General features: G+C 44.1%; 1 protein-coding gene across 5 annotated transcripts in view; it reads right to left on the bottom strand.

Moving 5' to 3' along the window:
- KAT2B (lysine acetyltransferase 2B) overlaps positions 1-27,968 on the bottom strand; it is a 271,057-nt gene that overhangs the window by 99,956 nt on the left and 143,133 nt on the right. For 3 of the 5 annotated variants that reach the window (XM_085630459.1, XM_085630461.1, XM_085630464.1), the window contains exons 4-6: positions 14,219-14,308; positions 7,034-7,215; positions 5,862-6,053 (exon numbers count right to left, since the gene is read on the bottom strand). In XM_085630459.1, the coding sequence (XP_085486585.1) occupies positions 5,862-6,053; positions 7,034-7,215; positions 14,219-14,308 (464 nt within the window). The remainder of the gene's footprint in view (positions 1-5,861; positions 6,054-7,033; positions 7,216-14,218; positions 14,309-27,968) is intronic. The other 2 variants (XM_085630460.1, XM_085630463.1) reach the window with 1 other exon arrangement.

Below are 27,968 nucleotides of genomic sequence, written 5' to 3'. Positions count from 1 at the left end.
TATGTTAATGTGAATTGTATATATGTGTAAGTTCATATGTGAATTTGATAAGTCTGTGTTTCTTTTTCAGTCCAAAAAATTGTTTTGATCAATTTTTAAATTAATAAGAAACAGGAATGGTGTAATAAAATTCCATTCGGACAGAAAAAAGAGTTGACTGTTCGTTACTCCATGAGTAGTAGGAGTGTACGGTAGTACGGAGCCGGGTTCATTGTTTTGTGTTCTGTTCTGAAATTGGCATCTTTCACAGAGCCATATTCCACCTGTTTAGGGACTTGGACTTAGACTTAAAAAGTTTACAAGATTATATTTTTATCTACCTGCAAGACATTGAGTCTTAGTTGTACTGCTGGTTGTGTGTTCACAGTTATCTAAGAAAGGGTTTGTTCCCTCTGTGGACATATTACCCAGGATGCACCATTCCTTTTGAAGGCAGAATGTCAAAAGAAGCATTAATAGATGCCTTTCGTATGGTGCCAGCACCCAATCCTAGAGACAACTTGTCTTTCATTGGGGTACAGGACCCTATGCAGACGTGTCGGATTTGTGTGTGAGGGGGCAGTGGAGGGGAGATGGGGGAAATCACCAGCATGTAGCTGTTCATTACTTCAAGAATGCAATCACTAATGCCTCCACGGTGAAACCTTTCTGTGTTAACAATGTATAAGTCATCACTACAGATATCAGCTCCTATGAACTGTGTGCTGTTTCCTTACAACGCGCTGGCATTCATACATGCAATGATGCCTTTGCCTCCAGAACTCCATCATCCACCAACCACAGGTATGATGGGGTCGAAAAAGAACTTTTGGTGTACACATTGGCCGTTGACTGCTTTAAGCAGTTTGTGGGGAAATTAATTAATCATCAGAACAGAGCACAAAAATCTTTAGTGGCCACTCTATAATCTGGTGGAGAGTTAACAGGATGCATAACCAAGTTTGGTTCTAAACTCAAAGAGCATCACTTTGAGGTCAAATATGTACCTGATAAAAACAACTTGGCAGTCGACAGCTTGTCTCGACTGTCTGTCAAGTTGGGATAGGGGCATGTTGGAAAGACTGAGATGGACAACTTCATTAATAGGAGAAAATATATCAAACAGTAATTATTTTTTATTGCATAACTCGCCACAGATTGAGACAGAATAAAGTCAAAGAATATTTTATTGATGGGTGGCCCTCTTTGAGATCACTCCAGAGTAAGTTAAGATCATTTTGTCCTGTGGCACACAAACTGAGCATTGCTGATAATCTTGCCATGCCGGACGATAAATGCGTTCACCTGTAGCCTTCCAGGCCACAATTTTGAAGAGTGGACCAAGGGCATGCGGGCATGTCTGCCCTTAGGAAACTATTGAGAACATATGTCTAGTGGCTTGGAATGGACGAGGAAGCTTATGTCTGGATCATACAATGCAATGTGTGCGTGTGTAAAATGACAAAAATGTGTCTATTACCTTTGCGCGCATGCATCCTGTGCCGTGGCAGGAAAAGGCATGGCAAAAAATTAGCACTTGATATTGTTGAACCATTCAACATCTTGCCTAGTCACATAAAATCTAAATTAGTGTTAACAGATTAACACTTCAAGTGGCCTGAACCAAAACAGTTCTGAACTTGTCACATGTGTTCAGCAAAGAGATTTTTCTAGAGCACCAAGTCACAGACAATGGGGTGCAAATGGTGTTTAAGGAGATGAAATAATATTTCAAATTGTACCACATCAAACAAATTACTTCTGCCTTGTGTAAGGGATAAGTCAAACACCACAATTGTTGCCTGAAGGACAGTGTCACTCTAACTGTGGAAACTAACATTTCATGTATAAGGTCCTAAAGAGAACATATCTAGACCTATTGTATCGCCCCCATTAGCCTACCGCATTAAGTCCACTTTTCCTCCTCAAAGGTGGACATGCTGTGTACGCCAAGTGTTTCTTGGCCTTCTTCTTTTCCTTTTCTCTTGAGGGTTCCAGGTAAGCTTTCTTGGAGGTGGTTGATGCGGGCTTGCGGAGGGTGTGGCATATGCAGTCCCAGCGCCTTTTTATGATTTCTTCATGAGCAGGGAGCAAGAGTGTCTGTAACCATAGGTCGTTGTTGCTGGTGGCCTTTAGCCAGCAGATGTGGAGAACTTTCCTCAAATAGGTGTTGATGAATGGCTGGACTTTGTGTGTTGGTGGTGGCCACTGTTGTCCTCCAAGTGTCTGCTCCATATAAAAGGACCGATTTTGCATTGGTGTTGAAAAGCCTGATCTTGGGTGGAGTTCCAGATCTTCTTTAGCTGAATGAAGGCAGCCCTTGCCTTCACATCAGCGTCTGTGCCGCCCTGCTTGTCAATAACACTGCCCAAATAGGTGAAAGCCTCAACCTCTTCCAGTGCATAACACTACCATAGCCAGTCCCAAGCCCAGCTGCGAAAGGAGGAGGGTTATGTGTGGGGCTAGCTACCCCAGTATGTTAAAAAAAAAAAAAACAACAACAAAAACTCCCTTATCCTGTTCCTTTAACTCCAGCATGGGCATGCCAATAGGAGAAAATTCAGGTTGTTTCTGGATTTGGAAAAGTTGTTGTGGGTTGATTCTAAGAGGGAGATAGGGTGTGAACAGGTCAGATTACCAAGGTCTGACAGGAGATGGAGACATGCGTAAGCGCTTCCAATCCTGACAAAACTTGGTGAATTTATCAACCAAAAAGATGCACATGGTTGTTAAACCCAGAAACTTGTGAATGTACTCTGTAGGTTTAAGTTCAGAATTTACTCCCCCCCCCCCCCCCCCCCGAAATACAGTCAGCCTTTGTTACTACTGGAAATTGCCCCAAGAAACACAATCATTTGAAGAAGTACCTCCTACTTATTGTGCATTTTCCTACAAGTACGATTCCCTCCAGACCCTGAGCCTCCCTGCGATGAATAGGTAATCAGAGAGCTGACCAAAGTCAATGTTTAGAGAGCTAAGGGAACCAGAAAACTGGCTCGCATCCCTCTTCCCCAAGTTACTGGCCTGCATTTCAATACTGGCTAATCAAAGTCACGATTTTTCAGTGTTGAGGGGCATTGTAAGATCTGCAAGCATCCATGGATAAAAAATAGAACTGGAAAAAATCAGGGATCTTAGAATACAGAACGGCTGGGAAAGGAGTGGGGTTATGCATCACGGTGTAGAGAAATGTAGGACAAGGGTTTAAGTATCCGGTTGGGGAGATGCATGCTGGAGCACTGCGCAGGACGATTAAAAGCCAAGCCTAAACCCCTGTCCTACATTTCTCCACACTATGATGCAAATGAAGTTATAGGCCTAAAGACCAGGTCTATAACCACTTCCGTTTTGAGCAAAGTGTGCTCACTGATGAAGACGGTTGAGTGCTTCCACTCACTAACAACACACTATCCGAGAAGCCCTGAAGTATAAGGCCTCCATATAAATTTATTTGGTCCTGACGAAGGCCATATACCCGTAGGGGCTGTTCCAGGCCGAAACATGTCGACCCGGCCACTAGTTGTCGTGGACCGGTGACTCATCATCTAAACACCGCTTTGTTTTTAGACATCCCTATACTTCTCTTTTACCCTAATAAAGATGTACCTACAGGATAGGAGAGGATGCTCACCACATCAACATCCAGACAGTCTCTCCCCTGGTGGAGGTTTTGATGTCACTTGTAGAACGGGACACTCAAGTGAAAAGACCCGCTGATGACACTATCCACTGAACCATATATCGCTGTCTGTGAACGTGTGGTTGAGGGTCTCTGAGACAAAAGTTCTGAGACTCTGGTATTGAGACTTCTGTGGTTCATTCCCCCCTATTCTGATAGATAACAAGTATCTCTTGGAAGCTGAATGAACCTCTGCTTCTTCCACCCTCCACTTCTTTTTTGATCTGTGCTAGTATTCTTTTTCATGCCCGGCATCTGCCTGTGCCTGTTATACCAGCCTCTTAGGGAGGGAACAAGTGGTTTATCCCAAAGAGCAAAGAGGCATTGTTTTGGAGGAAAGAGTAAAGCATCCAGCAAGTGTTATCGTCTCCCCAGTGTGCCACCCTTGCATTCAACATAAAATAATGCTGATCGGGGCCCTGGGCACATTAACATATTTTATTACTTCTATATCTTTCAATACGTTCTCCCAATATGAAGTCACTTTCAGTCAGTCGCACAGTATGTGCACCAGCCACCCACTTTGATTACATCCCTCTAACATCAGCCATTGCTGTTTTCCTTCATTAAAGGTGTTGTGGGGTAAGGTGTCACAGAGGGAGGATTTTGCTAACTGCTTCCCTGCCCCGTACATGAGTGATTCTTCTATATGCATCTTTAGGTTTGATGGCTAACTGGTCTGGCTTCAGTTCTATACCCAATTCTCTTTCCCAGCCAAGTTGGGGGATGTGTTTTGAGTTAACGAGGCCCTTTGTTAGAAGCTTATATATCCCGGAAATTACCAGGGTATCCTCTGTTACTTTTGTTAACATCTTGTCAAAATCTGTTAGTGGGCGTGTAGCTTCTTCTTTAATTTTCTTTTCTATGACCCAATGTTTAACTTGGGTAGATATAAAGCGGTTGCCCCCCCTCCCGAAACAAGCATAATCTTACTTTATTAGCTAAAAGGACTTTACTTCAGCATGAGGGCACAAACAACCTATTTTGAAGCACCTCACTTCCCTTCAGTTTTAAAAGTCTCCCTGTGCATGCCAGGTGTAAAGTCTGGGTTTCCAAACAGTGATGTAAACTGCACATGTATTTGAATAACCCAAACGATTCCTCAGTAGAATCCTATATCTGTAGAGGTACGGCTGAGCTCAAGGCTCCAGATGGAGGGCTAAGAGCAGGGGTGACAGTGGGCACCCCTGTCTTGTCCTTGGCTTGATGTGCATGGCACATGAATCAATCCGATTGACACTAAACGTCGCCATGTGGTTAGTATAACCTGCTAGAGCAACTGTAATAAAACGGCCCACCATTCCTCTGTCCCTTAGTACGTCTTTCAGAAAAGGCCGTTCCACTCAATCGAACATCTTTTCGGCATCCAGAGACCATAAGAATACTGCATCATTACATTCATTAGTTATGTCAATAAGATGTAGGACTGTTTTTGTGTTTTTCTCCCGCTCTTCTCTTGGGAATGAATCTTACCCGATCGGGGTGAACCATGTCTTGCAGAAAGGGCTGTTGTCGGTTTTACATGATTTTTGTGTACATTTTATCAAGAGATAGGTCTCCAGGTGCTGCATTGTTCAGCTTCTTCCCCTTTTTAGGAATGACTGACACTCATGCCTCAGTCATGGTTTGCATTACTGCCCCCCACCCCAGTGGCTTTAGCTTTAAAACGTTTAGTCATTAGTGGGAGCAGAGTGGGCCAGAAGGTTCTGTAAAAGGCTGGGGTAAACCCGTCAGGTCTCGAAGTCTTGGAGAATTTAAGGCCCTTGATGGCAAATAATTGTATGGTTTTTACGACGCATACCACAGATACTTAGTGAGGTAAGTATTTTGGTGCAAAAATTCAGTGCAGAAGGCAAAGGTTAGAAGGCTTTCTTCAGCACGTTTCCAATTCATATGTACAGAAATGCCACAAGCAGCAGTGAAATGTTAGAAGCAGCAGTGAAATGCTAGAAGCAGCAGTGAAATGTACGAAAGTGGCATTGAAATGCAAAAAGCTGTAACACTATGCGAAATGTGTGGTTGATACAGGCACTGCACAAAATAGACAGTCAGAGGATGAAAACAAACCCTGCCGCAGTAAACCCTCCAATGGTTCACTATATTATTATTACCTGGGGTTTCCAAAGGAGACAACACATACTGGATGATTGGTTACTACGCGTACAATTACTGGAGGGGACACACACTTTCAGGCTCTCCTTACTTTGGGAAGTGGGTGAGGATTAGAGTGCGCTTCTCTGGGGTGAGCTTGTCTTTCTCCTGTCGTGCCTGCTCCAGCAGCTGCCGTCTCATGACCGGGAAGACAGAGCGTAGCAGTGTCCTCCCGAACACTTGTGTGGTCTCGTAGCGGGGTAGGCTGTCGCAGAACTGGGGGACATTGCAGTAGCAGAGCCACCTGCAGCATGTCACACACAAAAAGACACTTGTCAAATAAGCCTCCTTTGGTCCATGACTACAATGTGTGGGTTCTGCTCACCCAAGCAACCAAAACATACAGTAGATGATAGTGTCATTGCTTTCTGGCCACAGTTCTTTTTAAGGAACTGAAAAATGAAGAGAGCTATGGACAACTCCTTAACAGCGTGGGCATGGCGGATTGAGTGTTATGGACCCCAGTGCTTCCTGTTTCCCCCTTGATTTCCTTAATGTTATCCATCAGGTATCTTGCTCTCTTCGCAGTCACTCCTCTTCGTAGCAACTACGTCATGCCAGTCACTGCTCTTCCTTACCTCCTCAGCCTGTCTTCTTTCACCCTTTTGGCCACCCTCTCCCTTCTATACATGCCACCTCTTCCTAACTCAATGCCTTTCACTTCCCCAGTAGGTCTTGTTAACCTCTCCTCCTCACTTAGTGTCTCGGTCGGACTTCAGATAGGATTCCTCCCATATTCTGTGCATTAACTGCTGTCAGGATCCTGTTCCTCACACGTGTCGCTTTACCCTCATTCACATCATTCTAGCCCTCATTCTCTTTTTCAAGAAGCCCGTTATTGCCCCTCTGTCTTCTACCACATTGCCTCCTGTTATATACAACCTTCTTCCGCACCCCATCACGGGGTCCATACCACAAATCTGTCCTGGCTCAACTTTGTGGATATTCTATTTTCTTCTCCAATCCCTTCCTCATCCCTCATCTGTACCGCACCCTGCCTCTCCGTCACGGGCAACCCAGACATCCAGGACTTCTCACCACCTCTTGCATATAATAATCTTTGCCTCACTATTCCTTGTACAACCAGTGCTCCCGCACCTCATCCATGGCTTTCTACAGATGCAAGTTCACCATCAATCTAAGACGATTCCAAATGTATTATAATAAACCCGCCAAAACAAGTACAATAACAAATCCCAATAGTTATACGATGAGGGTTATTACCTTGTATAGTTCACTTTATAACCAGGGATATCATCAGCAGGAGAGTGTAGCCGCCGTTGAGAAGGAGTCTCCAGTTGCCAATAGTTTATACTATTCAGAAACATTTTAGCAAGCTCGTTTATCGTCTGCTTTTCTTTGGAAGGTAGATGACTAAACTTGTAGTGTACAAAATTATTAACTCCCTTAAAAACAAAAGGAATGATATATTGTTATTGTATTGAACATCTGCATTGCGTAAGCCATGTATAAGCAAGAGTTATTTCAAGACCACAAAATTCTTCATATGTTACTGAATTCTGGGCACACCACTACTTGATGATTTTGAGCATCTAGCTGTTCACCTGCCATTTGCAACTTTCACCTCGGCACACACAGGCTGCTGATACACTGAGCAGCTAAAGACGAGTTGGGAATGGTGAGGGGATGCTGGTAAAGTAAAGGAATATATGTGGTAGAGCTGCCAAAGTTGCTGTAGTATGCAACCTTTCACAACATCTTCAAAATCCTAAACTTTGAGGGTAGGTTACCACTTTTAAAGAGCTAGAAGGCATTTACTAAGGAGGACATTGCCAGCCTTAGAGTAAACATTGCGCGAAGCAAATATTGAACAACTGTTCTGTATGGGCAAGTCAAAGAGGAATGCCTACAGAACATGGCTAGGGTCTAGAAGGCAAGAGATGCTGCTTTCATCTAGTTGCATTAACATTCTCACCCTTGGTGATCAAGACAGGCGATGTTGCTAGATAATGGAGACCAGTAAAGCTGCAACTAACACAGCTGCGTGTAATGGAAGAAAAGAAAAATGAACTACTTAGCCGGGAAACTAGCTTCCCAACAGTGACATTTCTTAGAACACTACATGCTTCTGGGTGAATTGATGCATGGGAGGCACAGAGCATGAACAAAATAATTCACTCTACGCTCTGACAGGCGTTCATTTCACTTTGTTGAATGGGCCATAAAGCTTAAGGAAGAAGGCACAGTATGATCACCTGGTCAAGATGAAGCTTTAAAAATCAATGAAAGAATAACAAGTGAGAAAGATCATCTTGTGTCCGTGAAAGGACAGGTAGAGTAGTAACACCAAAAGAAACCTGGAGCTCACAGACTCCTCAAGCATCTTAAAAGCCAATAAGAATGCCCACTACCAGGACGAAAGATTTGGGTCTAGAGAAACAACGTGTTCAAAGGGAGGAATTAACATTCCTGTATAGAAATTATCCCATTTCAATGAGGATGTGGATTCTAGACCTAAAGATTGTAAGAGCACGTGTCCACCTGGTGTCCTCAGTACATCTAAAAAGCATGAGTCCATGGAGCTTCCGAACATGTAGGCAGCTCAAATACCGCACTGGACTGCAGCACAGCTAGCTAGACAGCACTAGTAAACTAACAGGCTTCTGGACAGCTAGATAGATAGCACTAGTAAACTAACAGGCTTCCGTACAGTAATACAGATAGCGCTAGTGAACTAACAGGCTTCTGAACAGTAATATTGCGAGCACAAGTAAACTAACAGGCTTCTAAACAGTAATAGAGATAGCACTAGTAAACTATCCAGCTTCTGAACAGTAACATAGATAACGCTAGTAAACTAACCGGCTTCTGAACAGTAATATTGAGATTACTAGTAAACTAACAGGCTTCTGGACAGTAATATTGAGATTACTAGTAAACTAACAGGCTTCTGGACAGCTAGATAGATAGCACTAGTAAACTAACAGGCTTCTGAACAGTAATAGAGATAGCACTAGTAAACTAACCGGCTTCTGAACAGTAATTTCGAAAGCACTAGTAACCTAACAGGCTTCTAAACAGGTATGTAGATAGTGCAAGTAAACTAACAGGCTTTCGAACAGCAATCTAGATAATGCTAGAACACTAACAGGCTTCTGAACAGTAATATAGATAGCGCTAGTAAACTAACAGGCTTCTGAACAGTAATATAGATAGCGCTAGTAAACTAACAGGCTTCTGAACAGTAATAGAGCGAGAACTAGTAAACTAACCAGCTTCTGAGCAGTAATTTCGAGAGCACTAGTAACTTAACAGGGTTCTGAACAGGTATATCGAGAGCACTAGTAACCGAACAGGCTTCTGAGCAGTAATTTCGAGAGCACTAGTAAACTAACAGGCTTCTGAACGGGTATATAGATAGCACTAGTAAACTAACTGGATTCTGGACAGTAATATCGAGAGCACTAGTAAACTAACAGGCTTCTTAACAGTAATAGAGATAACACTAGTAAACTAACCGTCTTCTGAACAGTAATATAGATAGTCATTTTAGAAGAAAATAATTACAGAAAAAATATGCTTGTGATGCTGCACCAAGAAGCGACTGCAAAAGCCCCAGAAACAATGGCCAACTGCCGGGCCTTCTACAAAGTAATTACATTAAAAGAAAAGAGAAACATTTTTAAATGTGGTATGGGGAGGGGGCGAGTGGACTGTGGGTTTATGAGAAATCCAACAATAAATAAATTGCAAAAAAAATGTTTAAAAAACGGAGGCCTGTCCAGAGAGGAGCAATGGCAGAGTAGAGAGGGTTTGTTGGAAGCCTTATAAATAAATAGTTTTTTAAAGAGCATGGTTCATAGGGGCAAAAGAGAAATTGATCAGCAAGGAAGACTGAGGTGATGATGGTTTGAAGGAAGCCTCTATAGACTTGCAGGGGTGTGAGGGAGAATGACCAGATGGGGAAAGAACAAGGAAAGATGTGCATTCCCCTGGAGAGCTGCCAATTAGGGGTGAGCGGAATTTGTCCTGTTACTTGGCATAATGCTGTCATTACGGGAATTCCACTAAATAAGCATAATGTGAAATTCCCCAAATTATGAGAATTATGCTAGTGTAATGTAAATTTCACACAGGTCTACCGACAACCAAATGAAAATGTAGTTCTCTAATGTCAGTAGTGGAAGGATACAACTCATCCAATTAGAAATATGCTAAAGAGGAGTGCTCCATGGGAAGGACAAGAACAAGAAGGGAAGCCATTGAAGAAGTAGCAGGGAACTGAGACAGGCAAGAATGCCATCCAATCATGACACGAAGTCCACTATATTGTTCGTACTGTTCTCTTTGACAACAGACAGCTGAAACTTCCTATATGCAAGACCTAAAAAGGATACATAATGGACAGAAAAACAATTGTTGGCAAGTGCTGATAATGCAAGACAGTCAATGGCTGAAGAGCTCTGACTAACCCTGGGCGAACAACTACGCTACCCTCGCGAAGTTTGTGTAGTTTGTGCTACTTCACGCTACGCAAATTGCACGTAGCACAGTGCAAAATCGCGTAGCATAGTTGGCATTTTTTGCTTGCTCGCGGTCCTCAATGTCAAGTTGGCGACCGCGAGCGAGCAAAATGACATCCCGGCGAGACTTTTTCCTCGTTCGCGATCAGCAACATCAAGTTGCCGATCGCGAGCGTGGAAAATAAATCTCCCGGCGAGATTCTCAACGCGGGGAGGTCAGGTTTCTCATTGCGAGTGGTCGCGTATGCTCGCGACTGCGCGCGATGAGAAACTACCAGTCCACGTTGAGAAAGCTGCCGCTCGAGTAAAAATCTATTAGAGCGTCAGAAAACGACCGCTTGCACTGTGCAAGATGCCGTTTGCAATGATTGCACAGTGCGGACAAGCATCCGGCACTGTGCAATCATCGCAAACAGCGTACAACGCAGTTCGCGTAGCGCTACGCGTATCTTGCGTAGTGCACTTCGCGTAGCTCTACTACGCGAACTACGCCCAGGGTTAGCACTGACCCATGCTGTAGTCTATTGTGGGCAGGAGTGAAATGCAAATTGGTTGTACAGAGCAATGGAAGAAGTGGAATGGGCCATAACCCCGCTATCTATAAATTTATGTATTTATTTAAGATGTTTTTTATTAGATGGGGCTAGCAAGATTTAGGTCAGACCTAAAAACGAGTTTGCAATGTAAAATATTTAACAAAAGGAATTACATTTAGGCCTCACGTGAAATACCTCAAAAAATGAACAATGTAAATTACATTTTAGAATAAAAAGGAATAAAAGCGTTTGACAGGTTCTTCCATATCGGCACAGAACATCGCAGCAATGCGGCCAAGGGATTGTTGATGGCAGGTTCAGAAGTGGGAGGAGTTAAGATAGCACAGGGCAGTGAAAGGGAGAGTGCAGGCACTGACAAAGTGGGCAACACGAATGGGCAGTATGTGGCAAAAGAAAAAACAACCATTTGCAATGCCATAGGTCTCGCATTTACAAAAGTTTGAGCTAATGGCATTGTAAATGATAATGGCTTTTATTTATGTGTTGTTTTTAAAACTGTAAATAACAATGCCTTTTATTTATCTATGTCAATAGCATAAAGTATCGCAAATGCAAGACCTATTGCATTGCAAATGCGTTTGGCACCCGTGCTATAAAATGTTTTTAAAAGTGTTAGGAAAGAGCGTATCCTGCCTGCAACAGCAAGCCGGACAAAGCTATTTGAGAAAATAGTGCTTGGAGGCTGTAATTAAAGCCTACCGAGTAACAACACATAGGACAGGGGGTGTCGTCATGGGAGGTTACAAAATGAGACAAGGCGGTCCCTAAGGAGGGACTACTAAGCCTATTAATCAATGAACAGCCACGGTTTACAGTGGACAGTGACACAAGCCAATGAAAAATATGGGCGGAGAGTGGGCGGAGCTTCAAGTTCCTACATGAATACAGCATGCCTAACTACCCAGGCTCGACCTAAAAATGAATTACGGGAAGAGCGGTATACACTTACTACTGCAAGAATGGGGTTGAGGGGTGAAAGGAACTATGGTGCATGGTGAGGGAGGGGTAAAGAGAGCGAGGGGAGGGAGGGATAAAGAGAGCAAGGGGAGGGAGAGGAAGTATCACAACATTATTTCCTATTCGAGATAAATGATTTACGATACATTTCAACCACACGTTTTATACCTTTTTAATGCAAAACGTTTCCAAGTAGTTAAAAGGCAAATAGGACGTCCCTGGAGGTTTGCTTCAATGATCGTGGTTTAAAGATATCTTTAAAGCAAGAGTTCTAATTCTGTTATTTATAATATATGTTTACAGTGCCTCAAGGTGTTTTGTAGCATCACATTTACTTAATCTAATTTGGCAGGTTTTTGAAGCGCCATAAATCACTTTGGCAGCATGTAGGTGCCATAAAACACACTGTAAACGTAGAGAAGTAACTTTACAAACCATTAAATGCCTTCCATCTTTGAAGATCGCACTAAAATACGCTTTACTACTCCCCAGGTTCAGCTTCAACTAGCGACTGGGCTTGGATCAAGCAAGTGATCTAATTCAAACTGAAAGGTTCACACACAATCCTCAAATCCAGGAATCCGAGCTCAGCTATTTCTTCACAGGTTCGCTCATGTGCACCGGAATGCGGCTCGCTCCCTCCCTCCAGCACGCGCTTTCATCCACTGAATGGTATAGTTCACACCACCGATCACACACTCATCATCCTTTTCCCTGGAGGGACTCTTTCTTTGGGAGTCTTTTGTTTTGTTTTTCCATCTCATTCTGAAGGCTGGGTAATGACATACGGTAAAAAGTACCCAAACTGTACATTACAAGGATACTGTAAGCTGCCAAGGAAATGTGTGATGCTACAGAGGCACATAGCCGCAAGGTGAACACCTTTGTAAGGTCTTGCAAATCTGTAGTGACTTGCAACATCTCTTTCACCTATGGAAAGGGGTATTTTAATCCTTAAAATACATGGCCCTTTTATCTTTGCGGCTGCCCTGAAGGCACTGTTGTCCCCTCCCATAGTTGGCCAATGTGTGAGTGTCACCTTCAGCCATCCTGCCTTGCAGCCAGAACACTTTGCACAGCAAGTATTACAAGTCCTAGCAGACCTACACTAAAAGGCGCAGAATGCATATGATGTTGCTAATGGCAGGACTTGCTGTAGATTTCACACTTGCAACCTAAAGAACAGCTGTTGACAAACAAAAACACAATTAATAAGAATAGGAATAATTAAGGACCCAAAAAATGAGTACTCATCTACAGAAGACAGATGTGTAGCGGACAAGAATTTGAGTGGGCCCTTCGCCTGTGCTCCGCGAGAGTGAGGTCAGAGGGGGCCTAGATAGCAAAGACACTGAGAAGGGTTGTGTCAAGTGCCCGACAAAGCAGAGCTCAGCTAATAGGGGACAGGATTGTAGCTGAGCGGAATTAGGATCCTCAACCCAAGAATTATCAGCATCTGGCATCACCATCATCAGGGGTCCAGTTTATGAGCCATACGTACAACAGCCTCCCAGAATCCCATCTGCAAACACCAAGACAGAGCATGTGCCAAGGGCTTCGAGCAGGCAACTCAACTACTGACGAATGGGGTCCTCCTTAGAGGAAGAATAGGAACATTTGTATACAGAATCAGCTTCCTCAAGGGTACCCTCGGGGAGGACTGAGACAGAAAGCAGAGCCCAAATACCGAAAACTTCAGTTTGTGAATCGCGGACGCGACAACTTGAAGAAGGTGAGCTGAGGCCACGAGGCTTTCATCGCTTAGGTACCCATGGAGAGGATGACAGGCACTCTTTGATGTTAAGAGTTGAACTGCTACCACTGCTGGGACCCTCTTAAAAAGCTAGAATGAATGCCAGAGACGGATACTACTACATTAGGACCTTTAGGATCCAATAGACGCCTGATCAACATCGGAATAACCAGAAGCAAGAACTGGGTCCCTCTTGCAAGGACCCGAGAAGACCTAGCAACCACAGTATGTACAAAGGAACAGCTGAGGGCTGGTATTTGAAGTCCATTGTAATTGCCAACTCATCACAGCACAAATACACATCTGGGTCAGCAAAAAGATGCCAAATAGCCTCAGCACTTCAATGTAAATATTCGAACGTACTTGAGCGTTGCCGATTACAACACGCTCCATATGACACAGCTCCCTCCACAAATAGATATGCAACACAGACAAAAATCAACCTTTCAAATAAGGAAGCAAAACAAAATTATTAGATATCTACAAATACAAGAGGTGAGAAACGTTACAATATTTTAAGGAATGATGACTGAAGGCATGGTAGGAAGCAGTTTAGATTTCTTTGTTCACCAACATAATGTAAAAATCGGATTCTCGATGACACACCTTTGTGTTTTCTCCTTCTAATCATTCAGAAGACATATCGGCTCATTCTTACCTGCTCAATGCTGGGCTTCTCAAAAGGGGGGCTTTCCGGGGACCCCTCCACCACCGGCTTTCCCATCTGTAAGATGCACTTTCTCAACAGCTAGAGAGGAAAAAGAAAATGATCACCTTCAGCAGTTTTAAAATGAACTCGCTTATTGACTTCATAATTAGCATTTGATGGTTTGGGTATCCCACATGTAGACTAGATCAACACGTGAACAGCTTTTGGTAACAGACCAACAGTGCAAGATAGGCCAGCAAAGATGGAGATAGGATTTTTATTTTTAAAAGGCACTAGATTTTTTTCAGCTGAGTTTTTTTGGGAAGGAGTTCCATAATTTAATTTCTTAGCACAATGACCACTTTTTCTTCTATCCTTCTATTCTTTTTTTAATTTTTTTTATTGAAATGGGTACAAGATTATTCGCAGCTGAACCTTAAGGGCCCAGGTCTGCTTATTTACACCAGAGGTGGGAAATTGCAAACAATTACCTTAAAAAGGCCATGTTTCCTAGGGAAAGGAAGCATGCAAAGGGCACAATTATTTTACCCGGGGCTCCAAATATTCGTGTAATCAAGCAGTTGATACCTGGGGTCTTCATCAAGAAAAGCTGGGTTGCTGCATCCCATGGTGAGTTAATGCAACAACAAATGTGGCCCAATTCACGTTATTTGAAAACATTTTACTAATGCTTCAGATATTCCATTCTATACTCACATTATAACAGAAAATGAATGGGGCTATAGTCAAAAGGCCTCGTTATGTTTCTATTAAATGCAAAGATTTATCCCTTTGTGCTCTGGCTATCTTCAAATATCTTTATTTATAACTGTTGCATATGGCACAATAGCACGACATAAACCATACAAGTAGATCCACTGAGTGTAATACGCCATTTATTTCCATTGGTAAAGGAGGGGAGGGGGTCGCATAATCCACTCGTTGGCCTTACCTATAAACCCCAATTCTCCTCCAGGTGAATGCCTCATTAAAGTCATAAGCACTGAACTGTCCCGCCGGCCGGCGTGCTTCAAATGATTTGATTTGCCTAGAACCTCTAATGCTGTGGATCGATTTTCACGAAACAAGTCAATATACTCAGCTAAGTCTTCGCATGCCACATCTGTGCAGGGGAAAAAAGATCGGGGGGTTGGGACATAAAAGAGGTGTTTTCCCATTTTAGCTCCCACAGGATGTTTTTCTCACATCTAAGGGGCATTTCAATGAAACCTAAAAATACCCCTCGCCTGGCATGGCAGTGTTGGTTCTCAGGGGATGGGTGGGTGGTCACTATTTAGAGCTCTGATGGTTGTGCCAATTGAGAGCTCTGATGGTTGTGCCAAAGGTAACCATCTGCTGTAGATCAAGCCCCTATGGAACGTCCACTCGTGCCACAGGAGACACGTGCCACAGAACCAAGATTGATGTAATACAAAAGTACAGGAAAGAATATGGTGGTGCTCTGTAGAGTGCAATACTCTCTGCCAAGCAGCAGCTATCGGGCCTATTCTCCTTTGATTCAGAAGAGGTCGCTCTAAGAGATTTTCCCTCATGTGGAGAGATATGTGCCAACTGCATGTCCTAATCTGGCTAAGACTTTCATCCTTTGGCAATCAACAATGTAACAACAGCCAGGCTGGTTTCTAAGAGCACCCATTACTCTCAGTTTTAGAGTCCGCATCGGAGCTAGCAAAAGAACATACAAACCAAATCGCTTTGCAGTTGCTCCATATTAATCAGAAATAATGGGCGAATACCAGGTATAAGATATTTTGAAGGGCTACTTTAGTGGGTGGCACAATGAGCACTACAGGCCCACTAGTATCATTTAATTTATAGGCCATTGGTACAGGTGGTACCATATACTAGGGACTGATAAGTAAATTAAATGTGCTGACCAGGTGTAGGCCAAATTTAACATGTTTGATGGAGACAGCACAAGCGTTAGCACTGGTCAGCAGTAGTAAAGCGCATAGAGTCCTAAGTCAAACAAAAACTAGTTCAGAAAACAAGATGGGTGAAGGAAAAAAGTTTGGGGGAGAGACCAAACCAAGTGTTTCGGGGATTCTGCTCATGCACATAACTATGCGCAGGAAACCAAGACCTCAGTGAATTGTGGTGTACCAAAAAAACTCACCTCAGTACCCAGAACCCCTATCCGACTAGCATCAGTGTCTCATTCGTTCTCCGTATCATCTCGAAGCTACCAATGATTAGACAACCCAGAACAAGCGACTTAGAGTACTCTCAGGAATGGTGGGAATCAGAAACACCTTTTCGTTATTATTCTCATATCAGTCCACAACGTGAGTAATCAGAGACACGGAAAGGTTTAAAATGTTTATTTTTAACTACGTGCTCTAAGGTGCAGTACTTTGGCTAACATAAGCAGACAAATGATTAGAAATAAAACCATCAGCATTGTTACAATACCATAAAACACAAAGGGAGAAATCATATTACAATGATAGTGGAAAAAAGTCCTATAATACCTTGTGTATCGCCCTCCCCTGGCTAGTAAGCTAGTTTTATATAATAATAGAAGGTCTCTAGGTTTGAATGGGGAACCCCATACCTCAAAGATCAGCTTAGGTGAATCACATTACAGGATCAGCTCTGCTCTCTGTGTCTGGAAAGGTTTTTCTCCAAGTGTCTGAATCATGCATGCAAATGCAATATTAAAGGCACCCGAGTTTCAGATATTTGCAGCTGTGTGCTTGTTGTGTCTAGAGCGTGGGCCGATCAACCTGAATTCAACAGCATATATTGTTATTTGACCTTGACGGTTTCTGCACACAGTGTTCAGACTAAGGTCGCGGTGCACGTCTAGGGATGTGAAAAACAGACCGTTCTCATGTGAAGAAAAAGCAAGCAAGCAGTTTTACTTATAACTACAACTACCTGTAGTAACGTGTGGAAAAGCAGCAAAGTGGCAAGTTGGCGTTTAACTTCTAAAACCCTTATGCTAACATAGCAATGTGTGCAGGCAAAACCCTGTCTCCACTACACCCTCCCTTGATCGGACCACGAACAAAATAGGGAAGCAATGTAGGAATGCAGAGTTCAAGTTCGAGTGAGACAGAACGAAGTTCATATATTGCCAATCCGTATAATTGGCAGTGAAAGTTCGAAAAGGTTGTTGGGAAAAAAAATAAAAAAACAAAAAAACAACAAATGGCGGTATACAGCCCATTTTGGAGAGAAAACAAAATAAAAGTAAAAAATGTCCAGTTAGTAAGCGCAGAAGATGGACAACTGCCAATTTAATCCATCAATGTATAGGCACAGTATGTTGCAACAGCCTCCAAGAGGAAGTCGTTGTAATGTTCAGTAAACGATTCAGTCATCCAATCTAATAAACTAAATGAAAATTCATGTTCTTCGATTACCGGAGACTCTAGCACCATCAGAGAACAACTTGCGTGTTCTTCAAGGTAACTTCGCGCCAGGAAGTCATGAGCTGCAGCATATATATCCCATTTCCTAGGATTCCATGTGCTGCTGCACAGGCCATAATCCCGATACCAGAATAGTCTAACTCATGAGCCACTAAGGGACTCATCAGTCGCTCATAATCCGGGGCAGGAGACGTGGTGTTCGACTGGCACAAATACAGATCCCATTCAAAGGAACAATCTAGGCAATGGAAAACAGGTGGCACGCAAGTAAAGTATGAGAACCGGAAGGATAATCCATAGGCTACGCTCAAAGTGGCCAGTGGTAGTGTTCCATAGTATTCAAGCATTCGGTTGCGCAGTTGAAGCAGCTGGGGCAGGCAGGTGTGTGGCACAGATCGTGCAGCCATTGCGGAGCAAACAAACCAACAGCAGCACACCAGCAGTCAAGGCGAGAATTAATGGAAGCCCGCCGAAGACACTAGGAAAAATGGAATGAAAAAATGCCGGTATTGCACCAAATAGTGTTTGGAACGAGGTCACAAGGACGGAGCCCACAACTTTGAAAAAATGTGCCAAACCACTTGTTGACGAGGCATTGAATATAGTGTGAATCAGAGCACCGAAATGTAGGGGGAGATCAGTATTTAAAAGAGCGTGCACCTCGGTGCGGGTGTTTGCTACGTGAAGGACAAATGTTTCACGAGAGGAAGTCAGGGCAACTTCTTTTTGAGACAATAGAGCCCTTATTCTGCTCATCTCGTTGAACTCTGCTTTCAAGGTTGGTATGGAAGGCCAGATGGATACATCGAGTCTCCCATGCGGGGGTGGGAAAAGCACATTCTTACAACAGACTACCCGTTGCGAGACAGTTACAACGCACGGAATCCCTGCTAGCATCCCGCAACATGCCTCATTATTTAAATAACCACTGAAAGTGGGTGTAATCGCTGGCACAGGATTTCCCTTCAGAATGCAAGCTAAATTCGGGGCGTGAACGTTGCATGCGCCATGCAATTGGATGTTCCTACAAACTACAGAGTGATCAGGTGTTGAAGTGCAATCCTCTCCTTTCAAATAAACCTCTTCACCCTCTCTCATGCACCTGTATGTAAATGGGAGCACCAAAACTTCATGTAGGAAAGCGGTACCTAGTGGTCCATATCTGCCTAAGGCATAGTGTTTCATACATGAACTGAGCTTAAACAAAGGAAAAGGTAGTGTGATTAACCCATGGATAAGCCACACAGCTGAGTTCGATTCGGCCACAGAGAAAGGTAAAGGTTCCAACTTCAATATGCAATAGTGAATATGTCGCATCCTTCATGGATATGAACTGTTATTTATCTGTCAGATTAAACTGCAGGAATAAAGATGATGTGTTCATGTAGTACCAGGGAACTTTCCCAGCCTTCAATGTTTGTAAAGTCCATGCAAACTGCATTATAGAACGCAATTGATTTTGACCAAGGTATAAAACAGACATATCACCCTGAACAATGTCCACAACAGATGAAACAATATTATCTAATGTGTAAATTCTGGAAGAAAGGGTGTTAATGCTATTATCAATGACAGCAAGCACTTTTTCCAAATTTGCTTGATTAATAGCTCTTAATCTAGAAGCAGCTTCAATTTGAGATAATTTCCAAACTTCGTTGTAAACAGCATACACCCATCTTTTGGATCTGCCAACCACAGGGCCCTTAACAAAATCATTCAAATCTACTTTGTCATTTAATTTGGATAAATGATGTTTAACTGACGCGAAGGTGGAATGTGGAATTCAGTTTTGACATAAGTTTCCTACAGAATAGGTAGTAACAGAATGGGAAGATTCAAATCGGGGGTCTATTCTAACCTGTGTATAACCGGGGTGCAGACCCAGAAAACGATGTTGACAGGAATCTGAACTTTTCTGCCATATCAACCATCCTTCAGGATCTAAGTTGGAAATATTGGAGGATGTATTAGTAATTAATGACTGCAATTCATCAAAGGACAGATCTGTGTGATTATCCCAGGTTGGATAAGCGCCCAGATCAGGAACAGTAGGAGCGTTCATCTTTTTAGAAGTAGCCAATCCCAAGCAGGTGGTCTGAAAAATAGGAGAATTAAAAAAAAACAGGTGGTTGGGGATAAGGCATGCACGATGCAGTGCTTCAGTGCCTAGTACCTGCCAAGTTTTAGAACCCCAAACAGATTTAAGATCAATGGTATCTTTCCACAGCTCATAGCCCCCTACAGCCAAGTCATCCATAAAGGACTTTGAATACAATAATTTAGTGTGTCAGTCTAACTTTGGAAGCGGATTCAGCAGCCATTTTAAAATAAAAGGCTTCAGGTTGAGATATACTGAAATCAGTAAAATATGTAAAAAAAATTACTAGAGATTTGGAGCTGCCTTCAATGGGAGCTGGACAATGTTCCCATTGTGTATAATTAACGACATTTCTAAATGTATTCGCTTTATGCAGGAAATGATAGCAAATTATGGAGAGTTGTTTTGCTACCAACATTCTGGCAGAGTCTAAATACAAATCTTCAGCATCAAAAGCAGCATAATATTTCAAATCAGAAAAGAGAGTCTCTACTGCTTGGACATCCCATTCATCAGAGCGTATGTTTTGTTTCACAACACCCCCCACAGAAACACGAAGTACATTGGGGACATTGATCACCTCTGTAGGATCATGAATTTGAAATTTGACAGCATCCCATACAATCCCATCTAACACAGGCCAGGCAGTAATATTAACAAATGTCTGGTCCCTCTTCATGATGTGTGATGAGGAGTTGGGTGCCAAAGTTCGATCAATTAATCTAATTGCAGATCTTTCTGTAAAATAATGTCCATTCACTAGACGAAAAAAGACAACCACAAATCCAATAGACATGAACAAAAAAATAGATATGAGCACTAGCCAAATGCAAGTCCAAGGAGGAATTAAAAAATGTCTTCGTAACCAAACAGCAAAAATAGAAATTTTTGAGGGGGCAGTCAATGTTGTAGAGTTGGTGTCAAATGAAAAACGGGACTGGTCAACTGCACTTGATTGCACACCAGGCAACGACACATCTGTGGGATAGGTATTCACAGTATCTTCAACAAGACCACCAGCCGGTGGAGTCAATAAAGGATTAGTAACTGTATGCATCGATGGCAATGTCAGGCCTGTTGGTATTCGCCGGAGCCAAAACAGAATTTCTCAGCACTGCTGGACAAGAGACCGCTGGAGTCATACTAAGAAGAATCGGCCACTCGTCGTAGTTTGACATTGTCAATGGAGATGTACCCGTTATCCTTGCGACCAGGAAGTGGAGGTGAAATGACTGTTCTTGTACCCTGCACGCTAAGCACTGGAACCGGTGCACGATAAGAGGGGCCGAACTCCTCCTTGTTCTCCACCTTCTCACGGACCAGGTCACCAACTCGAGGTAGCCAGCCAAATATCGGAATCGGAAGTGCAGCATCAGTTGTGGAGGGCAAGTCTTCCTTTGCAAGACTGTGTCGGGTCTCTTGTAGATTCTGTAACACAGCAGAATGATCATCTACGTCAAAGGGTGCAGGCGAGGCCGCAATGTCTAGACCATCAAAGTCCGGGACAAACATTTTTATGCCAAAGAGCATTTTGTATGGGGTTCGCCCACCCAGAGACCTTCTAGGGAGATTATTAAGTGCACGTTGAACGCTATACAAATGGGCCAGCCAGTTTCTGCCAGTACCTAAAACCCTAGCTGTCAAGGATTGCTTTAAGTCACGGTTCATTCGTTCCGCAACACTATTGCCCTCAGGCCGGTATGGAGATGAAAATTTGACTTGGACCCCAAAAGATCTCATGGCACCCTTGTATGCCTTAGAGGCGAACACTGGACCCTGGTCCGAATGGAGGGTACCACATGCAAAAATTCCCACAAAGACACGCATATCTCTGATGACAGTTCGAGCAGCAGCACTCCGTTGTGGCCAGACCCATAGAAAACGTGTGCACGAATCCACTGCAACTAAGATGTACTTATACGCAGTATCAGAGGAGAAAGAACCGCAGTGATCGAAATAAACACACCCAAGTGGTTTATTAGATATGTACAACTGTGTTTGAGGTGGACGCGCAGCAGTTGAAGGTTTAATCTGCTGGCAAATGTCACAAGTAAGGACATAATCACAACTTTGTTTATACAATCCGCGCCACCAGTAACGTTGTTGTAAGATAGTGGCAGTCGCTGAAACGCCAGCATGGGCAGAGGTCATACCTTCGTGAGCGGCTGTTATCAAAGCAAGTTTGCGGTCAGCGTTGGGAATCAATCTGTCACCAACGCTGTTAATTCTCACATAGGGAACTTTATCAGGACTTAAATGATAAGAGTATTTAGAAAGGGAAACCCCGAGGGTAATCATCTCCCTTCTCTGTTGCAGCAATAGCTGCCAAGATGTAATCATCAATCTTACTTTTGGATCTTGAAACTGCTGCTACTAGATATGTTGCCACTGCTGTTTTCGCTGCCTCGTCAGCTAAACTGTTGCCAACAGTTTAGCTGACGAGGCAGCACCCAATCACAATCACCCAATGTCTGCGTATGCACAACATCAGACTTGAATTCTCCATTCACAAAAGTACCAGCCACTATTGCGCAGGCTGCTGAATAAGCGTGCTTAGAAGCCGTCGCTGGTTGCGCTGAACCGTCAGTGTAAATGATACAATGGTAATCCTTAAGCAGGCGCAAGGACAGAGGAGCTGGATGAAAAAATTCATACTGCAAATACTCTTGAGTCTGCAATGAGGCCTCAAAGATGAAAGTGACATCCGGAGACATTAAAGAAGTAGCCCATTGCATCCAACGTGGATGCAAAGTTTTAGAATTCGGTACACTGGCTTTCGTCACTGCCTCAAGGGCAGGATACGGTGTGACAACCAACGTGTTTCCCTTGCGACAGCGCTCTCTTTTTTAGAATCGCCATCTGGACTGCAGTCAAAACTTTTTCGACAGTGGAAAAGCGCATTTCAGCTGAAGTGTACAAGTGTGACTTGTAAGCAATTGGGACCGTGTCCCCTTCATTAAATGTTAAGTACATGAAACCCACTGCGCCAGGCACAATTCTGATTACGAGGTTTGTGTGGTTATCATGTGTCAATAAGTATTTAGAAGCAAGAAGATCAGCCTGCAAAGAGTGCAGGATAGCTGAATGTTCTGGCAGCCAGCTCGATTTGTTAAAAGTAGGTTGTACCAAGGCATCTAGCGGCTTGATACGCTGGGCATAATCGGGAATGTAAGTACGCCCGAAATTCAAAAAACCCAGCAAAGATTGTAGTTTTTTCAGAGTTTTTGGAGCACGCAAACATGCACATTTCTCCAAGAAGTGAGGCGCTAAACCTCGATCTTCATTGTCGAGGGCAGAACTGTGGGTATTTTGTACCACGCACGTCCGACAATGAGAGTTCAAATGTCGATAATCCAAAACTAGGCGGTACGACCCATCAGGTTTGGTTACAGTGAAAAGAGGATTATTCATGGGTGACACACATGTTTCAATTACTCCTTGATATTCCAATTGTTCAAGGATTTCCGCGACGTGAGATCTAGCTTCTCGGCGCATGGGATATTGGGGTTGTGGCTGTGGCATAGACCGTAATGGAATCTCGTGGCTTGGTGATAATTTATCCCACCGAACCGGAGTACGATACAACGCCGGAGCAAGCAATTGTGCCCACTCTTCTGCAAAGTTCTGAGCCTGCTCCTTCGGCACAGTGTGCGCGAAAGATGGGAGGATTACCTCCTCCCCTCTGGGAGCGGCCAAAACAAAAGCTGGGGGCCAGTCCGCCTCTGCTAACAAAATGTCATATGTAGAGGTCAGATTTTCCCAAAAAATCCCTTTTATGGTACGTTGTATGTCACCTTCAATTAAAAGGACTATGTCATATAGTCTGCCAGGGGGAGCCACTCTAGTGTCAGCAGTTTCTACAGTAATAAATGTGTCAGTTGCTGTCACCTTCAGATATGGAAGCAGTGCTTGCCGCACTATTGTAACCTCCGCTGCGCTGTCAGGTTCCGAAGCTGTGTTCTCACTATCTGTGGCATACCTCGCTGTTAGTGCAGCAACTTTCTTTTTCTGAAACGGAGGTCATTGACGTGCAAATTCGTCCTGCTTGCCTTTACCATCAGCCGAGCGGGGTTGCTCACGTCCTTGTGGGGCACCCCGACCTCTGCCACGTTCACCTCCACCGGACTGTGAGACCGAGGTTTCCTGTGAAGAACGAGGAGAACGTTGTTCAGGGACCTGAAATCTATCAGGAGACCTAATTCTAGTGCGATCACGCAATTCATGTGTGCGTTCATTAGTCACTGGTATTGGTGATGCGGGACGAGACCCCTGTTTCTGTAGCTGCTTCCCCGGTTTCTCAGTTTTCCAATTTTGTTTTGGAAAAGCTGGACGGTCGTCTTTTGTAGAATTAAAAGTCTGAGTTTGCGGTTGCGCTGTTTTAGCAAAAGGCTTAACACCCAAACTATTGCGGCCAATGCTCTTATAAGCCTCCGCAATAATTCTTGGTAACTGCCGGGGTTTATCGACGTCAGCGACGAGGCGCAGCTCATTCGACATTTGAAAGTTAACCGCATCTCCCTTGACGTTAGCAAGGTTGAGGTCAGCAACTACGTCGAATACGCCAACAAGCCATTCCTAACTCGACCACCGCCTCCAGATCTTGCTCATCCTGAACACGCTTGATCATGGAGGGCAGTATAGTCATAGACGGTGTGCCGAAGCACGTCACGTAGACCGCTGCAAATACTTTACCCCAGTTCTCACAATCTGTTACCTCTGGGACTCAGTCTTTCTGTAAACTAATGGTAAGGATCCTGTATTTTTCCACAGGAGTAGAATTTGGAAATACTACTTCCAGCTGGTCAAATTTCTCAGTAAGCAAATAAGGCATATCGTCCTTATTCTGGGGGCGCTTGCCCATTACCGAATTAACCATGACGGGACTAATAGGAATCCCGGCCGGGCCAGCTGGTTGCGTCGCAAACCCAGGTGCCCCCACCTGGACATTGCGAGAGAAGTATTGCACTAAAGCCCTATGTACCGCAATCAAGGCGGTATGGAGTTGACGTAAGTCATCCACCGGGGCTTGCAAATATTGTGGATGTGGTGTGAACCCAGTCAAGACTGGCCAAGTGGCCCCAGGAATAGAAAAGGGACCTAACCAAACCTGAGTCACGGTGTGGGGGAGGGCGCCATTGAACAAAATACAATGCTGCCAAGCAGCAATTGGAATCTCCTGCATCCTATACGGCGTGTAATTAGCTGGAACTGCCGTAGGAGTGTATGTGTGAAACGTCTCATCATCCGCATTCACCTCCGAGTAACCCAAGAGTAAAACAGCTCATAGGGGAACGATGCATCGGCACTCACTACAAAGATAATAGACATTCCATCGTCTGGCACCCCGAACTGCGTCAAATGACGCCGGAGAGGTGTGCGACTATGTGCTGCAATAGCAACTTCAGCCATAAGGACGCAGAGAAGAAAAACAATCTATAGTAAACCGTAGCACAAAAAGGGCAGTAATTCAAAAAGAAACCTTTTTAATTGTCAAGCTTGAATGAACCTATAAGTCAACTATATAGGTAGGTTTAAACCGTCACTGCCGTCATCCGGAAACAAGAGTGAGGGTGTTGTGGACAAATATAAGCACTACTAAGGCGTCTCAATCCTAAGACCAAAACGTTAGGTGCGCCAAGTTGCGGGGATTCTGCTCATGCACAGAACTATGCGCAGGAAACCAGGACCTCAGTGAATTTTGGTGTACCAAAAAACTCACCTCAGTACCCAGAACCCCTATCCGACTAGCATCAGTGTCTCATTCATTCTCCGTAACATCACGAAGCTACCAATGATTAGACAACCCGGAACAAGCGACTTAGAGTACTCTCAGGAATGGTGGGAATCAGAAGGGAAATGCTACTTACCAGTATGCATCTGTTCTTGGCATGTAGAGCTGCAGATCTACACACTGTGCATAGATCGGCATCTGCTGTTGGGCCCGGATGTTTGCAGTTGTTTTTCTTCTTGGAAAGTCTTTGGAAGTCACGAGGTATGCGACTCCTCCTTTGGATCATATTGCGCATGGGCTTCGGCTCCATCCTCAGATAGTTTTTCGCCAGCGGGGAAATGATGGAGCGTAGTGATAAGCAGTGAAGATGCCCATGTGTGCTGTATCTAAATAAGATACAACTGGAACAGATAAAGGTAGCCGGCGAGACGGGTGGGCATGTGTAGATCTGCAGCTCTACATGCCAAGAACAGATGCATACTGGTAAGTAGCATTTCCCGTTCGAGGCATATAAGCTGCAGATTACACACTGTGCATAGGTTATATAGCAGTACTCGCTCCTAGCGGCAACCACCAGTATCTGTTGCAGTCGTTTGAAACAATGTTTTGAGTACAGCCTGGCCCACACTAGCTTGTTGCTTAGTTTGCACATCTACACAATAGTGTTTAGTGAAAGTGTGCGTTGTAGACCATGTAGCTGCTCTACAGATATCATCTAAGGGAATTTTCCATAAAATGCCATGGAAGCCCCTATCTTACGTGTAGAGTGGGCTTTAGGGGGAATAGTGAGCGTACGTTTGGCTTTGTGGTAGCAAATCTGTATGCATTTGACAATCCACCTGGCTATCCCAGATTTGGAGATGGGGTTGCCTTTGTGTGGTGGTGAGAAAGACACAAACAGTTGTTTGGTCTTACGAAAGGGTTGTGTTCTCTCGATGTAGTAGAGTAGGGCTCGTTTGACATCTAGTGTGTGTAGAGCTCTTTCTGCAATGGTCTGTGGCTGCGGGAAGAATACGGGCAGTTCCACAGATTGGTTTAGGTGAAAGGGAGAAATGACTTTAGGGAGGAATTTTGGATTAGTGCGGAGAACAACCTTGTTATGGTGCATTTGCAGAAAGGGTTCTTGAATGGTGAGCGCTTGTATCTCACTGACCCTTCTGAGGGAAGTAATGGCTACAAGAAAAGCAGTTTTCCATGTTAGGAATTGAAGTTCACATTTGTGTAGAGGTGCAAAGGAGGCCCCATTAGTCTTGTGAGAACGATGTTTAGGTTCCACACAGGTGAGGGTGGCACTCTGGGGGGAATCATTCTTTTGAGGCCTTCCATGAAGGCTTTTATGGCAGGTACTCTAAAGAGTGATAGATGTTGCCTGTTTTGTAGATAAGCTGCTATGGCCGCAAGGTGCAGTCCAATAGACGTGTAGGCTAGGTTGCATCTTTGTAGGTGTAGTAAATAGCCTATGATGTGTTGAATGGACACATCTAGGGGATTGAAGTTATTGGTGTGACAATAGGTCACGAAACGTTTCCACTTGGCTGCGTAGCAAGCTCTAGTGGTAGGTCGTCTAGCTTCTCTAATGACGTTCATACAGTCAGGGGGAAGATTAAGATAACCGAATTCTAGGATTTCAGGAGCCAGATCGCAAGGTTGAGCTGAGCTGGGTCCGGGTGCCTGATCTCTCCATGGTTCTGGGTTAAGAGGCGTGGAGAGAAGTGTAACTTTTGGTGCGGCACTACAGATAGTTCCAGCAGTGTGGTGTACCACGGTTGTCTGGCCCAAGTTGGAGCTACTAGGATGAGAGTGAGGGAGTGTTGCTGTAGTTTGCGCACCACTAATGGAATGAGTGGGAGAGGCGGAAAGGCGTACACAAATCTGCCTAACCAGTTCATCCATATCGCATTGTCTTTGGACAATGGGTGTGGATACCTGGCGGCGAAGTTTGGGCATTTGGCGTTTTCGTGGGTGGCGAAGAGGTCTATCTGTGGATGCCCCCACATTTGAAAGTAGGGGTGAAGAACTTGTGGATGGAGTTCCCACTCATGGATCTGTTGTGTTTGTCTGCTCAGCAGATCGGCCATAGTGTTTTGGACTCCTGGGACATGTTGGGCTAGGAGAAGAATTTTTGGGGGTATGGCCCATCTCCATATGCTCTGTGCTAGGTGAGAGAGCTGCGGAGAGTGTGTGCCACCTTGTTTCTGTATATAGTACATGGCTGTCATGTTGTCTGTGCGGACTAGGACGGCCTTGCCAGAGACATGTGTTTGAAAGGCCTTTAGGGCTAAGAATATGGCTAGTAACTCCAGATGGTTGATGTGGAGTAACTTTTGTTGAGGTGTCCACCTGCCCTGCATGGTGTGATGTAGTAGGTGAGCTCCCCAGCCGGAGAGCGATGCGTCCGCTGTCAGTACGATCTGAGGAATTGGGTCCAGGAACGGTCGCCCTTTGGAAAGGTTTTTGGTGGTCCACCAATGCAGAGAGCTATGGGCACGACCGTCTACCAACACCAGATCTGTCAATTGACCCTGGGCCTGG

The sequence above is a fragment of the Triturus cristatus genome, chromosome 10 (assembly GCF_964204655.1).
Source record: "Triturus cristatus chromosome 10, aTriCri1.1, whole genome shotgun sequence".
Taxonomy (NCBI): domain Eukaryota; kingdom Metazoa; phylum Chordata; class Amphibia; order Caudata; family Salamandridae; genus Triturus; species Triturus cristatus.
The sequence above is the reverse complement of the archived record's forward strand: the minus strand, read 5'-3'. Positions and strand labels throughout refer to the sequence as shown.